Below are 16,005 nucleotides of genomic sequence, written 5' to 3'. Positions count from 1 at the left end.
CGGATTCAGACTTATCCCTTAGACGGTGGACTGAGTCTGAGGGTAGAGCCCCAGTGCTTCCCTTGGGTTTACACCCCGGCCTCTTATTTGGTTTTTTCTTTTTCTGAGTTCGGAAAACTCGGGCCCTTTTCGTTCTCATCTCATCACCCTGCCTCAGAGCAGGGGACTCGAGAGGCACATCCTCATCACCGGATGAAGGCCTCATAGTAACATCTTTGCAGAGACCTACAAAAGAAAACAAAATCGATAAGAATTTGACAATGCAAGAGACAATCAAACATTATTAAATCAGAAAAAAACCATGATTACGAGCCTCTCACCGACCCTTCGACAATTCACTCCATGCGCGCTCCGAATATGGTCTTTGCGACATAAGGTCCTCGACCCACTCCCTGAGTCGAGGAACTGAATCTGGCATCCAGCCATAGCTGCACAAAATAATAAATAAAATCTTTTAAGGCGAAGTTATACTTACGTTTCATGTTTCATTTCTCAAGAAATGGCATGTCCTCGGCAAGGATCAAGTCTGAGGTCTTCACTTGAACGGATCGGCCCATCCAGCCTCGGTCTCGATCCTCATCTATACTCGAGAACGGGGCCCTACTAGCCTCACGAGCAAGTTTGATTAATCCCCCTCGATAGAATCGGGAACTGTACAGTCGCATAAGATGATCAAGGGTGAAGAGACACCCCTCGATTTTGTTTACAAAAAAAAATGGAGAAGAATTACTATCCTCCAGAAGGAGGGGTGAATTTGACCGAGGGTCACCTCGTACCTCTTGGAGAAGGCAATAGTGTCCGGGTTAAGGGACCCAACGTGAAGTGGTAAATGTAAGCACTTAAAAAACTCTCTACATGGGTAGTAATTGCTTCCTCAGACAAAGGCACCACCACGTGCTTATCGGCCCAGATAGAATCCTCTTTAACCTTAGAGAGGAGATCATCGGTGATCGAAACTTATATATCTCAAAATTTGCTCGCATCGACCTGGTACCGAGGAAGTTTTCTCAACCTTGAAATTAGCATCGGTCGAGCACCCTCCAGGAACGAACTCTTCAGGGTATGGTTCCGTCGTAGTCCCGTCGCCGGCATGTTATGATGAAGAGGCGGTCTCCTTTTGTGGAACAGTCTTAGAAGTTTTTGCCATTTTAAAGTAGAGATGAAGAAGAGGAAATTAAGAAGTTACGCTTTAGTGGTTTGCAAAAGGTTCCAAAAATCTGGGTACAAAAGTTGGAGAGTGAGGAGATTCTTGAAGAACAAGAGTAGAAGAAGCTTTGAACATAAAGTTTGAATGAATGAAAGTTGGGATATTTATAGTTTGCTAATGACGGTTCAAAACCGGTAGTGGCCGACCAACAACTGACATGCATTTAATGCCTTGGAAACTGGACCGACGGGACGTTTTAGTAACCTTTTGTCGCTTACGTCATGATCTATCGAAGCGGTGTTCAGAAGTTCATATCCCTTCTCGTCATCTTCTCACAGAAAAATGAGGGGACTATCTGTACACGGTCAAAACCGGGTTCGTCCATTGTATGACCAGCCGAGGCTAAAACGTGACATGTCAGAGCTCGAGCCCGGGTTATATCGAACCAAGGCGCGAAGTTAAATCGTTGAGCTCGTGACTCTAGGACCGAACAAGATCGAGGGAACTTTGTCGAGCCAAATAACGGAAGACCGAAATATCTGGGATCGGTTGGAGATCACGACGGAATTCTCGACACGTATCAAGGGGAGGCCAATTAATTAGCAAATCATGAGATTGATTGCCTTATATAGAATTGTATCAAGAGTAGGACTCCCCTACTATATAAAGGGAGGTTTGATCATTTGTAAAACACATTTTAATACGCAGCGAAAAACAATACACTATTATTTTTAGCTCTTATCATCTTGTTTTTCAGTTCTAACGTCAGTTGAAGAATTTCTTGGATCGAGAGTGATCAAACTCAAAGGCCGAGGCTGCTCAATTTGTGTGGTTTGTATTTATTTTCCTATCATAAATTTCAATATTAATTTATTTTCTTAATTTGTATCAAGTTATATCACGTATCCTTAAAACCACGTATAAATTCAATTGTTATCCGATTTTGTGGGTAAACGCTGGTCTATTTCTCTTCCTTGATGAATTGACCTAGGAAGATTATGTATTTCTACCATAGTAATTTCCTTCTTTGAGGGAATAGGGAACGGGTTAAGGAACCTGAATTTTCATTAAGCCAGAGTTTACTTAAGTAGAACTTTTTCTGTTTCAATTTATATGGCACACTTTGGCTTAACATACAAAATTGTAATAGCTTATCATGAAGATGATCTAAACATATATGCTTATTATGGTTGCTGGAAGGCAGACTTTAATAAACAAACTGTTTCATCTTTTGTACTGTTTTCTTTTCCTTTATTTATCTTTCTATTAGTACCTTCTATTTGCTCTCTATTCCCTTTTCGGTCGTAGCTCTCGCTATAAAAGTCCTGTCTTCTTCTACCTTGCACCTATGAACAAGTAATATATCTCTGCACACTAATGTAGTACTAAATGGTTTTTGTTTTTCATAGTAGTAATAGGAAAATTTTATTTTGTGTCTCATACAACAACACTAGTTGTATGATGCAATTTTTTTATCTCATAGTTTTGTGGACCAAGATTTTTATAGACCCAAAAATATAAAATTGAGTTCTACAAATTTGTAAGACAAAAAGGAGTCTCATACAACTAGTATAAGTTGTATGAGACACAAAATAAAACTTTCTCGCATTAATCTTATTTCAACATTGCGTCTTTTGGATAAAATGCAACATGATAATAGCTCATCACCACGAAAAGAGGAATGTACTTTCAAAAGGATAATTGAGTGGAGGCTTACATTTTGTATTTTAAAAAAAGAGTGTTACATCTTTGTCCGACCTGTTGTTTTTCTTCAACCTCTAGACTGGTCCCCACGAAATCACATGGACCATTATTAAGTATCACATGTAACATTTACGTATACAAGCCGACGTCTTTTGTAACCAATTTTGAATCTCGAAACCATATCCCTTTCAATAAATCGATTGATTCATGGAGAAATTCGTAGAAGTATCAGAAGCAGAAATACGAATAGACTTTGCATTAGGCAGCAAATGTCGAGCTACAGTGTACCTCAAATCACTTATTGCAACCTCTCCAATAGCCTTCAAAGTCCAAACTTCGTCTCCTCATAAGTTCCTAGTCAATCCACCCAGTGGCCTAATTTCACCTTTATCTTCAACCACATTCCAAGTTATTCTCAAACCACAATCCCAACTCCCTTCAACTTTCCCTCGCTCCCCTTCTGACAGATTCCTTATTAGAACAATACTAGCACCACAAGTACTCGAACCCAATCATTCCGAATTCGTTAACTCCTGGTTCAGCTCAATTGGGCATCGTTCCACGACGTACGACATAAAACTCAAGGTGGTATTCGTGGGCCCCTTTCTTCTTCGCCATGCTGTTAGTAACGGAGATTCTGAATCCGTTAGAAACATTATCAAACGGCAGCCATCCGTTTTCTCTGAGTTTTCAACTCGGGAAACGGAGTCACTCCTCCGAGTTGCAAAGCAGCTGGATAATAGTAAAGAAATTGTGAATATCTTGGTTGAGGGCGGATTAAAAGTGGACGCGTGTTCTGAATCAAACGTCGACGTTAAATGGGTGTCAAAGGGGTGGACGGCGTTACATATTGCCGTTGCAAATGATAGGAGAGAAGAGATTGAGAGGCTGCTGAGAGTGAACAGACAGCAGGGTTATTTGGATAGCAGAGATAAGGAGGGAAGAACGCCGTTACATTTAGCGGCGAGTAAAGGGTTATTGGAAAGTGCGAAGGTGTTGATAGGTGCAGGTGCGCAAGTGGATGGGAGGAGCAAGGATGGTAGAACGGCTTTGTTCAGAGCAGCTGCTAATGGCGACTGTGAAATGGTGAAGATGCTTGTTGAAATGGGCGCCGACCCTACTATTACTGAATTGCGTCTTGGCCGTTCGGCTCTTGATATTGCACGAGCTAAGGGCCATGTAAGTACTACTCCCACTTTATGTTATATTCTGATTGTTCCAATTTATGTAAACGTTTAATTCGGTACGAAATTTTACAAAAAAATAAGACTTCTCGAATTTGAGTTTCTAAATAAGTAAAAAAAGGTTCAGAGTATTTGTGTGGTTATAAAAGCTTCTAATCAAAGGTAGAATTGTAAGTTTAAGCTAAATTGTTTTCAAATTTAAAAAGAGGTAATTCTTTTTTAAACGGACAAAAAATTAAATAAATTCACATAAACTGAAATGGAGGGAGTATGCCATCTCGGTTTTTGACTAGATAAGAAATTTAAGAAAAAAATGCAATACGAATAACTTCATAAGAATTGTGATCTTAAACATAATATAAGATTTCTTTACAAAAAAACCCTTTTATTCCAATTTATGTGGCATGAAATTTAAACTATGTGATCTTAAACATGATATAATATTTCTTTAAACTATGAAATTTAAAAAAAAAAATTGGAATAAATTAAAAAAAAAAATGAATCACATAAAATGAAATGGAGCGAGTAAAGTAATCGAATTTATTGAAGAATGCATTGAGTCTCGGACTCTATTTAGGGTAATAATGGATTGTTTCTATTACGATCCAACTTCACATAGTTCATATACATTGTGAAATAAATGCATGTTTCTTTTCTCGAATGCTTAAATAATGGTATTGTAACAGGGGCGTAAATAAAGGCCAAATTGTACATGTAGAAAGGCATTGGTTAAGCTAGGATTGAACAAATGTAGAATCTGTCTCATGATTAGATTCAACATTTGTTAAATACCTTAAAACCCTTCTAAACTTGACAAGGATTATTAGTTACAGCCTTAAATTATTCGTGATTTTAATTACCCCCTCAATTTGGTTTTTTGGAGTCATTACCCCCTGGACGCTGATGTGGTAAAGAGTGTGGGTGCACTCGCATGCCACTTAAATTTTTTCTGTATATGTGGCAATTTTTGAAAAATAAAATATATTTTACCTTTTTAAGTAAGTTACTTCTTTAGATAATTTTTTCCGAATACAATTTATAATAAAAATTTGACATTATTTAGGTTAAATTTTTTTATTTGGCTAAAAATAATAAAGTTTTAGTTAATATTTTTTTTGAATTTGACCTGAAAATAAAGATTTATATAATTGAAATAAATAGTCAAGGTATCTAAAAATTTATAAAAAATATATAGTTTGAAATTAATTATTTTGGCTATAATTTTTTATATAGCTCTAAATTATGGTGCTCTAAAAATATATTATTATTTTTTTACAGATTTTACCTGAAAAAGTAAAAATACAAAGTTGAAAAAAAAGTAAAAATATACGGTTGAAATAAATAGTCATTGTATCAAAAGAAGAAATAAAAAGAGTGTACAATTTCTTCAACTGTGTATTTTTATTTCTTCAACTATAAAAAGAGTGTACTCTTTTATTTCTTCTTTTGATGCAATGATTATTTATTTCAACTGCGTATTTTTACCTTTTCAAGTAAAATCTGTAAAAAAAATATATATATATTTTTAGAGCACCATAATTTAGAGTTATATAAAAAATTGTTGCCAAAATAATTAATTTCAAACTATATATTTTTTATAACCTTTTAGATGCCTTGACTATTTATTTCAATTGTATTTTCAGGTCAAATTCAAAAAAATATTAACTAAAACTTTATTATTTTTAGCCAAATAAAACAATTTAGACTAAATAATGTCAAGTTTTATTATAAATTATATTCGGAAAAAATTATCTAAAGAAGTAACATACTTAAAAAGGTAAAAATATATTTTATTTTAAAAAAAGTGTTACATATACAGGAAAAATTCATGTGGCAGGCGAGTGCACCCACACCCTTTGCCACATCAGCGTCCAAGGGGTAATGACTCTCAAAACGCCAAATTAAGGGAGAGAATTATGACCACAAATAGTTTAAGGCGGTAACAAATAATCTGTTCAGAGAGGTTTTAAGGTAGTTTGCCTTTAATTTAATTGAGATTGGCCCTCGCTTTAGTCCTAGTTCTGTAATCCTTCTGTACGGGAATGAGCATGTTATTCCTGTTTTGTGTTGGGGTGTTATTTTTTTGGTAGGAGGGGAAACCCGCATCCGCTAGAACTTTTGCTACATTCTTTGCCCTTCGGGTGAGCACTCTGTGGTGAGCACTTTGTGCGCACTGGGTAAACCTCCCCCTATGTAATAGACTACAAGCCATACAGGAAATGTAAACCGCACTAGACAAACCCTGTGCGACAGGCTCAACCCAGAAAACATTAAGGGGAGATCCGATCCCAGACGGATGACCACCCTCCAAACCAACTGGACAACCCGAAAAGTTGGGTGTTATTTTAACCTCAACTTTCTTGTAATTTTTGTTTTTGCTATATATACTGGTAGGGGATCCGTGCCAAACCTCTTCGATCCCAAGGAGGATTTAATAAGAAAAGTAGTAACAATAATAAGGGCCAAGCGTCTATAAATAGAACATTCACCATATTGATATCTTCTGAAGACACTGTAAATTTTGTAGAAACAAAACTGAAAGCATGTTTATAAGAGAAACTCTTGAAACGTGTACAAAGATATACCCCTACCAGTGGTCGATCTCACTTTTTTAGAAATTAGCCCTTACTTATTAACAAGTTGTTTACCTCGAAAATACGAATAACAATTAAATTTGATTTGTGGTTTAAAAGATATATAATTTAATTCAATACCAATTAATAATCAAGAAGTATAATCGATAAATGAAAGAAACGAGTGAATCAAACCAGTGTTACTTAAGCAATATCGACCTCGAGCTCAGTGACCTCGAGCTGGGTTAAGAGCAGTGAGGTAAGAACAATAAAGCAAGAGCAATAAAGCTAAAGGACAATTCTGATGAACAATAAGCGAGAAAAATGGGATAGTATATTCTTTGCTAATGATTAGATGAACCTTACAAATGATTGAAGTCCCCTTTATATAATAGAGGAAACCCTAAATAAGGTACATTCCCATTTACAGTAAAGAATCTTATTGGGATAGTTATATAACAGCCTAGTACGGATTTGTACTGATTCGTACAAATCTATTCCGGAATTTACGTCATGATCTTGGGGACGTGGCGGGAATTTTGTTCTTCTGAAATGTGGTTCAAAAATGTAATCTAGCGATCATATAAGTAATGTTGCCCTGTCTACCATGTGCGTAAAGAGCTAGTCTGGTTTCATTGCAGTTATACTTTCCTTTTCTGTAACATTTAGCGATCATATAAGTAATGTTGCAGGAGGTAGTTGTTAAAATTCTCGAAAGAGGAGAAGCAGTGCTACATGCAGCAAGACGTGGAGATTTCCAGCTGCTCGAGGCGCTGCTCGAAAAGGGAGCAAGCACCAACTTCCGCGACCAATATGGTCTGACAGCCCTTCATGTTGCAGCGATTAAAGGGAACAAAGATGCAGTAATGATACTCGCTGAATTCAGAGCCGACTTAGAATGCCAGGAAGCAGAAGGCCACACTCCCCTGCACATGGCCGTCGAAGGTGGATGTGCACAAACGGTAGAAGTACTGCTAAACAGAGGAGCCAATGTGAATGTTAGGAACAAGAAAGGTGATACTCCTCTTTCTATTGCCAGGTTTTTGGGTTATGAAGATATAACGCAGCTGCTTGTTGATGAGGGTGCTGTGCTTTCTCTTATTCCCTCAAATTCCTCCTCTCCCTTATCTTGATTCCTGGCTATGATAGATTGTACTGCTTTTATGAATGGTACCACGCCGTTGACCAAAAAGTAAATTTCGTCCCTTTCTTTCAAACAAATCTTTGGTTACAAGCAAATTAAATGATTCTTATACATACGAAAGTTAACGGTTAAGTTCATAAAAAAAGATAGGTAAAGTCCTATATTCAAGAATATTTTACCCAAATTCAAGGTCATGATTTAATATAATAAGTGTTTAACCAAAAAATAGGAATTTCGGTCTAAGCTTAATTTTAGAAGAACTCGGGTTACTGATAATCAAATAAGGAAATAATAAAAAAGAAGAATTGAATTGAAATGTAGCTGAGTAAGCAAAAGAAAGCAAAGTAAATCAGTGTATTCCAATAATAATTCGTGTCCCTTTACAAATGTTATTTCTCTCCTTTTATAGCTATTTTTAAGTATTACATTTCTTTCCTCTCATAATAGAGCCATAATGAGCAATTAATAGCATTAATGTAACATTATAATTAGCAATCGTAACTGTTTTGAGAAGATTCTATAACGTTTTCTGTCATTGATGCTCATTAATTACAGATGATACGTATCTGTACTTTTTGCTAACTAGGTTCATTCTTCCGATGTCTCTTCAAGTTACCAAGAGATCCGAGTAACCGTCCCTTCTTATTTTTTGGTATTCTTGCCCGTATCTGTCAAGGTCCACAACTCTTTGAATACTCTTTGCCAGTTGGCATACTTTCATTAATCCACGTGTCTTGACATGTCAGCACATAATTAAAATCAAACGCTAACTTGATTTTCCACAATACAAACCCCCCCCCCCCCCCCCACTTGCCATTTATTCAGCAATTGAATATTTGGGAAGTGGATCTCATTAAAGCGGGAATTTTTTCCGCCATTACACCTTCTCCAGAACTGACGCTTCGCATGTCACTTCTATTTAATGCTCGTGACATGTGGAGGCTTTTGATTTGCTCTGCAACCCCTCAGCGCCTTTTAGGGCTTTTTTACGGCTGCATCAATCACGAAGTGACAGTTTTCATTATGACGTTCCCATCATTACCTCTTTTTGTTTGATAGTTGCTTATGAGTATAAATATATCCTGTCTTTTCTTTCATAGAAAAGTTTTCCATCTTTGGCTATTCAATCTTCCTTTCTTCTTCGTATAGCTATGTCTTCTTCAAACCCTGATCCTCAAAAAGTTCTTATCATCGATTAACTTCCTCTTGCTCCAACTAGGAGCAGGAGATGATGTAGGTTAAGTAGTTTAGAATCAACGTCCATTCGAGGTTCTTCTTCATCTCTACCTACTTCTACTCCTCCTTCTTCTGCTAGAACTAGGGGGTCTCTTCCACATAGATCTTCTTCTAGAAATAGGGACTCTAATGAACCAGTCCGTGAACCCATAGTAGACGATATTATCCCTCTGAACTTTCTTTTTATACTGATAGAGAATCGATTAGGAATCAGGTTTCTTCTATGTCCTCTCTTGATCGTGCTGATGTTTACCCTTCTCAGATTACTGAAGGTTTGATCTCTGTTGTCCGTAGAGATTGTCATTGGAAATTTGACTTCCAAATTATAATTCCTAATGCAAATCAAAGGATCACGTCTTTCAATGCTGGCTTTTGTTTCGTGTATACGTATCCCTTTACACTAAATTTTAGACCCCCATTAACCTTGTTGTTATCGAGTTCTGTCATTTTTTCAATGTGTGTTTAGAACAAATTGGCCCTATTGTATGGAGGATTGTTGCATGTTTAAGATACTTGACTAATTTGGCTCAACTGTCCTTCACCTTTTTTCATCTAATCCACCTTTACTCCCCTAAGCTATTCCGTCATGGAATTTTTACTTTGGTGGCGAGGAGTAAGAGGGTTTTAGTCAGCCCTGAGGTTGATAAAGATCGTGGCTGGTACGCCCGATTGTTGCTGCTCCCACTGTAGGGCTAGTAGGTGAATAAAATATGCCATTCCCTCAAAAGTGGAATTTCGCACGTAAGTTTTCTTTACAACTTTCTCTTTTTTTTTTATTAAAAAGAGTTTGTACTTCCCGTGACTGTTTAACTTTTCTTATTGCAGCAACCATGGGAACTGTTGAAAAGATTTCCAACTTCCGTGGTTGGGTAGAAAAGTTATTGACCATTGCTCCAATGGAAGTTAGATCTTGGAAGTACCTTTCAAATAAGTTTGGTTGGAAGGTTAAGACCCACGGTAAGAATTTTTCCTTCTATTTTCATCTATTCTTCCATTAGAATATTTTTAACCCTTCTTTTTATCAGGGTTTCCTATTAACGGTGTAAGTGCTTAATCGATTGAAGCTTCTAGACTTTCTTTGGCAAGAGCTCTGGAGATAATCTTGAGTTCTTCATCGAAAAGGAAAGCTAACAAACCCCAGGATTCTAAAGAAGAGGAGGAACATGATGGAAGTTCTTTGGTTAAAAGGCCGTGGGCTAGAAGGCGGGTCATTTCAGATGATGAAGTTACTCCACCTCGTTCTGTTCCCATGACCGAGCCTGCTGAAGCCACTTTAGTGAGTTCTGACGAAGATACTCCTATGGTAGATCGTGACTTTGATGAACAACTTTTTTCACGTGGGTTTGATAGTGAAGGTTTTGATTTGGTGTCTGATGAAGTACCTCTTGCCTCTTTCCCCGTATTTGTACTAATGGAACGCTCTTTGCCTGTTTTTATTGCTGTTGTTTCTTCTTCGCCTCAAGCTATTATAACTTCTTCTACAGCCCCCACTAGTAATGTTTCTAGAACTGAAGTTGGTACTTCAAGTGGAAGTAGAGTGATGCAGAAAATTACCATTGAGGTTCCTGCTGATGGTAATCTTCTGAAGAAGTCAGGCCAAGCTGACGTATGGTTAAAACCCTTGATTGGTCCAGTTGAAAAGTCCAAGCTAGAAAATCATAGTTCTTTGACTTGGATGAATGACATCGTGCAATCATCATTGAAGATATTGATGTCTTTTAATGTTCTATTCCATTTTCCTTCTGCCAAAATTCTTACCCCCCTTTTTATATGTAGATCAATCTCATCGGTACATAGATGATGAAAAGGGTTTTCCATATAGAGCAATTGATGCATGATTACCAAATTGAGGCAGATAATTGGAAAGAGCAGTATGAAGTCTCCATCTTGAGATGGAATTTTTAGAAGAAAACAAACGTACCTTAGAGCAGCAGCTGAGGGTTATGGCATCGGAGTTAGCAGTTGTGAAAGCTTCTTCAAACCAGACAGGCAAGGATAAAATCCTCCTCGAGTCATCTTTTTCTGAACAACTCTCCAAAGACACCGAAGAGATCAAATGTCTGAAGGCCTTGTTGAATGAGAAAGAGGTTTATGCAGGTGAGCTTGTTCAAACACTCACCCAGACCCAAGAAGATCTCCGTGTGTCTTGTAATAAGGTCAAGTTTTTGGAGAGTTCCCTTGCCCCTGTACAATCTTCTTACGATGCTGCTTTGATTGAGAGGGAGGAACTCAAGAGTGAAATTGATCAATCATTGGGAAAGAGACTACGAGGCTCTTGAGGACAAAGCTGTTGTTGAAGTAAGTTGGGCCATATTGAACACGCGCCATGATACCCTTATGGAGGTTAGCCAAGAAGGTTTTAACTTGGATGCTGAGTTAGCAAAGATTATAGATACCATCGAAAAAACTCAGCAAGGCCAAAGTTTCTCTTCTCCCATGGATGATACTCCCGAGAACGTTGAAGCTGATCCTGGTGCGGTGGATGTCCCAGCTCCTTCAGAACAAATTGAGCCTTCTGCTGCTGATGATGCCGTCTTGAACTCTTCTTTTGAACCTGCTCCACAGTGAAAGTTTATTTATGAAGTTTGACTCCTTCTTTTTTCTTTTTGGTGGAATGTGTGATGGTATTACCCCTGGTCCCATTTTGGGGGTTATGTTTTTGGTAACAGCATGTCCCCAAGTCTTTTCGGGGCTCTAAAATGACAATTAGTTTAAGACTAAGTTCATACTTAGTATTATAAAATTTTCGTTTTAACTTAATTCTTTTGAGTTTCTGTTATACTCTTTTAATAATTTGCCTTGTTTTTTTATAAGTCCAAGGTCTTTCTTTTAATACGTGGGGTTTTGTCTTAGCCTTTTGACTTTTTGCAATTTAGAAATGCTTAGTTAACTTCATGGATTTTTGAATCAAACATGAGTTATAAAATAAGGACCTTTTATATATGACATTGTGTACAGTAAAATTGGGGTGTCCAATTTCCTCGTCATTATGGTGCTCCGTGAACATGTTTCTCGAGGTTCGAGACCGAGGTCGAGGCTCACTATCAAGGGTCATCGGGGCCCGATCTCGGGGCAGTGCAGACCAACAGCTATATTAGAAAAGAGGGAAGTTCCCAAGACGCTTGGCTATGACTGACAGAGCCTAGCGGGTTGTTCTAAACCCAACGTAGGGCGTCAGGACATCATATCTAGCTGTCCCATCCCCGTATCCGAGTAGTTAATGTATTTTGTACTATGTTAAGATTCCCCTCCTATATAAGGGGAATTCCTACCATTCTTGTAAACCCTTTTGCTCCATCTGCTCCATAAGAAATATAGAAGAACATTCTCTTTGCTCTCTCATACACTCTCTTGATATTATTGCTTTCATTTACTGTCTTCATATTTGTTCATCATTTATTGCTTATCATTGGCCATAAAGAGCCTTCGTTGATTAATTCATAATTGCCCTACCCCAATCACCCACGATAGCCCGAGTCCGAGCCCTGGAATCGACTTCGAGGCCCCAACTCGACCGGCTCGAGGCCTTGAATAGCTGACCCAACGGTTTGGTTATAGCTCTCTCCCTAACTTTATTTCATCTCTAAGTCTCATATAATCAACATCAATTGCTTAATAAACTAGCATAAAAATAGATCACGTATGTTTAGGGTCTCATCAACAAATTTAATTGTTATTACTATTTTCACAATAAACAGTTTGACGCCCACCGTGGGGATAAAAATAATAGTGATTATTTTCTTGCTGGTTTCGTCACACAACGCAAGTTATCTTTCATACCTGTTCTTTCCCAAGATCTTCAAATTTCAGGTTGAAATGCCTAACTCATCAGACAGAGGTAAAAACAGCTACCTGGAAGACCGGGGAGAAAGTGCTATGGTTGTCCTTGCTTGGGCGCAAAAAGAGCTCCCTCAACACGTCGTTCATATGATTATTGGAGGGGCCGACATTCTCCAAGGGCCCATGATCAAGTGGACAAAAATATCCGCCGCGATAGAAGGGCCAATCCGAGACCACGTGGCCGAAGACACCCTCGCGTTTAGCGAAGAGGATCTCGAGACCTTGACAGAACCACACAACGACGCGCTGGTAATCTCATTCCTTTTAAACAACGTATGAGTTAAATGTGTGCTCGTGGATCCAGACAGCTTGTCTAACGTGATCAGGTCAGGAGTAGTGGAGCATCTCGGGTTACTCGACCAGATCATACCCGTCTCCCGGGTCCTCCACGGCTTCAACATGACCGGCGAAGTAACAAAAGGAGAAATCACCCCCCTAGTCGACACGTCCGACACGGTTCAGAACACAAAGTTTCAAGTCATCAATGGAGACATAAGATATAATGCATTGCTTGGAAGGCCGTGGATACACAACATGAGGGCAGTACCATCAACCCTGCATTAGATGATTAAATTTACGACAAAGGACGTCATAACGACATATACAGAGAACAACGTGCAACGAAAGAAATGTTCGCGGTTTATCAGGGGGAGTCGACCCCCGTACTCCCGACCTCGGACGTGTCTGGGAGAATACAGACCCCCGAGGATGACGAAGAATATTTCCTCGCTCCTCAAACTTTGTTTCCCCCGAAGAGTCGGATGCAACGGAATCAACAATCGAAGATCTGGAGCAAGCTGTTTTGATCGAGCACCTCCCCGATCGTGAGGTATACATGGGAACCGGATTAACCCCTGGACACAGGAAATTTTTTATTCAATTTCTTATCGATAATATCGACTGTTTCGCATGGTCCCACTTAGACATGACATGTATCCTACCGAAAATAACCTCCCATCGACTGTGTGTCGACCCCAGGTTTAAACCGGTGAAGCAAAAAAGAAGACCCCAGTACGAGATAAAGAACACATTCATCAAGGATAAGGTAACGAAACTCCTTAAAATAGGGTCCATTAGGGAGGTAAAGTACCCCGAGTAGTTGGCCAACGTAGTAGTGGTACCCAAGAAAGGAAATAAGTTAAGAATGTGCGTAGACTATAAAAACTTAAATAAGGCGTGTCCCAAGGATTCATTCCCATTACCTAACATCGATCGTCTGATCGATTCTTCGACCGGCCACGAGACCCTCACCTTTCTCAATGCCTATTCGGGGTACAATCAAATTCAGATAAACCCCGAAGATAGGGAGAAGACCTCATTCATCACAAAGTATGGTACCTACTATTACAATGTAATGCCTTTCGGACTGAAAAACGCAGGGGCTACATACTAGCGTCTAGTTAATAAAATGTTTGAAAGTCAAATAGGCAAATCCATGGAAGTTTATATTGATGACATGCGCGCAGAGCACCATTTAACTCATTTGTAGGAAACATTCAACATCCTCAAAAGTTAACACATGAAGCTCAACCCCGAGAAATGTGCCTTCAGAGTAGGTTCGGGCAAATTCCTAGGCTTCATGGTATCAAACAGGGGGATCAAGATTAACCCCGATAAAATCAAGGCCATCGAAGAAATCACGGTGGTAAACAATGTAAAGGTCATGCAACGGCTAACAGGTCGGATAGCGGCTCTGGGCAGATTCATATCTAGGTCATCCGATAGAAGCCATCATTTCTTCTCCTTATTCAAAAGAAAGAACAACTTCGAATGGACACCAGAGTGCCAACGCGCATTAGAAGAGCTGAAGCGATATCTGACTAGCCCACTTCTACTCCACACACCAAAGGTGGATGAAACACTATATCTATACATGGCCGTATCTGAGATAGTGGTAAGTGGTGTGCTAGTTCGAGAAGAGCAAGGTACGCAATTCCCTGTTTATTACATAAGCCGAACCCTAGGGGATGCTGAAACTAGGTATCCTCACCTCAAAAAATTGGCTCTCGTGTTAATAAGTGCATCGCGAAAATTGAAACACTATTTTAAATGCCATCACATTTGTTTTTTAACGACATACCCCCTCCGGAGCATATTGCACAAACACGAACTATCGGGTCGATTGGCCAAATGGGCCATCGAGCTCGGGGGGTATGATATCGAGTATCAACCTCGAATAGCCATCAAGTCCCAGATTTTTGCAGACATCGTGGCCGATTTCTCTCCCTCCCTCGTGCCCGAGGTAGAAAAGGAACTTTTACTAAAATCAAGCACGTCTTCCGAGGTATGGACCCTGTTCACTGACGGTGCCACAAACGTGAGAGGTTGCAGACTAGGTATAATCCTAAAGCCACCTACGGGCGGCGTGATCAGGCAATCCATAAAAACTGCAAAATTGACTAACAATGAGGCCGAGTACGAGGCTATGATTGCAGGTTTAGAACTGGCCAAAAGTTTGGGAGCCAAGACCATCGAAGCAAAATGCCTATGAGGTCCGAAAGGATAGGATGCAAAGATATTTGGACAAACTCGAAGTCGCATTACGTCACTTCAAAGAATGGACTTTGGTCCATGTACCTCGAGAGTAGAATAGCGAGGCCGATGCCCTCACAAACCTAGGATCATCTGTTGAGGAAGACGACCTACTCCCTAAGACTGTCGTCCAACTATCTAAATTAGTGATCGAGGAAGGTCATGCGGAGATTAATTCCACCAGTCTAACATGGGACTGGAGAAATAAATACATTGATTATTTGAAAGACGGAAAATTGCCCGAGGACCCAAAGGAATCGAGGGCCCTGCTAACTAAAGCAGCCCGATTCTCTATCGATGAAAACAAGACTTTATACAGAAGAACTTTTGATGTCCCCCTAGCCGTATGTCTGGGGCCGGGGGATACAAATTATGTACTCCGAGAAATTCAGGAAGGCATCTGCAAAAATCATTCCGGTGTCAATGCCTTGGTCCAAAAGGTAATCAGAGTAGGCTACTATTGGGACAACATGGAAAAGGAAACCAAAGAATTCGTCCGGAAGTGCCACAAATGCTAGAGATTTGCCCCGATGATTCACTAACCCAGTGATCGGCTGCACTCGGTCTTATCGCCATGGCCGTTCATGAAGTGGGGGATGGACATTGTCGGACCCCTGCCAACGGCACCAGGTAAGGCTAGATTTA

At 39.3% G+C, this 16,005-nt stretch overlaps 1 protein-coding gene across 1 annotated transcript; it reads left to right on the top strand.

The window, feature by feature from the left end:
• Positions 1 to 2,975: 2,975 nt before the first annotated feature.
• Positions 2,976 to 7,829, top strand: LOC107767208 (protein VAPYRIN-LIKE). Its single transcript, XM_016586128.2, has 2 exons — positions 2,976 to 4,030; positions 7,301 to 7,829. The coding sequence occupies exons 1-2, from the start codon at positions 3,059 to 3,061 to the stop codon at positions 7,739 to 7,741; spliced, it is 1,413 nt and encodes a 470-aa protein (XP_016441614.1). The 5' UTR covers positions 2,976 to 3,058; the 3' UTR covers positions 7,742 to 7,829.
• The last annotated feature ends 8,176 nt before the right edge of the window (positions 7,830 to 16,005 follow it).

This window comes from Nicotiana tabacum, chromosome 11 (genome assembly GCF_000715075.1).
Source record: "Nicotiana tabacum cultivar K326 chromosome 11, ASM71507v2, whole genome shotgun sequence".
In the NCBI taxonomy this organism is placed as follows: domain Eukaryota; kingdom Viridiplantae; phylum Streptophyta; class Magnoliopsida; order Solanales; family Solanaceae; genus Nicotiana; species Nicotiana tabacum.
The sequence above is the reverse complement of the archived record's forward strand: the minus strand, read 5'-3'. Positions and strand labels throughout refer to the sequence as shown.

Bases quoted from the DNA above. Each gene is read 5' to 3' on its own strand.
- LOC107767208 (XM_016586128.2), top strand. From the start codon at position 3,059: ATGGAGAAATTCGTAGAAGTATCAGAAGCAGAAATACGAATAGACTTT. The intron at 4,031-7,300 runs GTAAGTACTACT...GTAATGTTGCAG, and splicing joins TTGCACGAGCTAAGGGCCAT to GAGGTAGTTGTTAAAATTCT.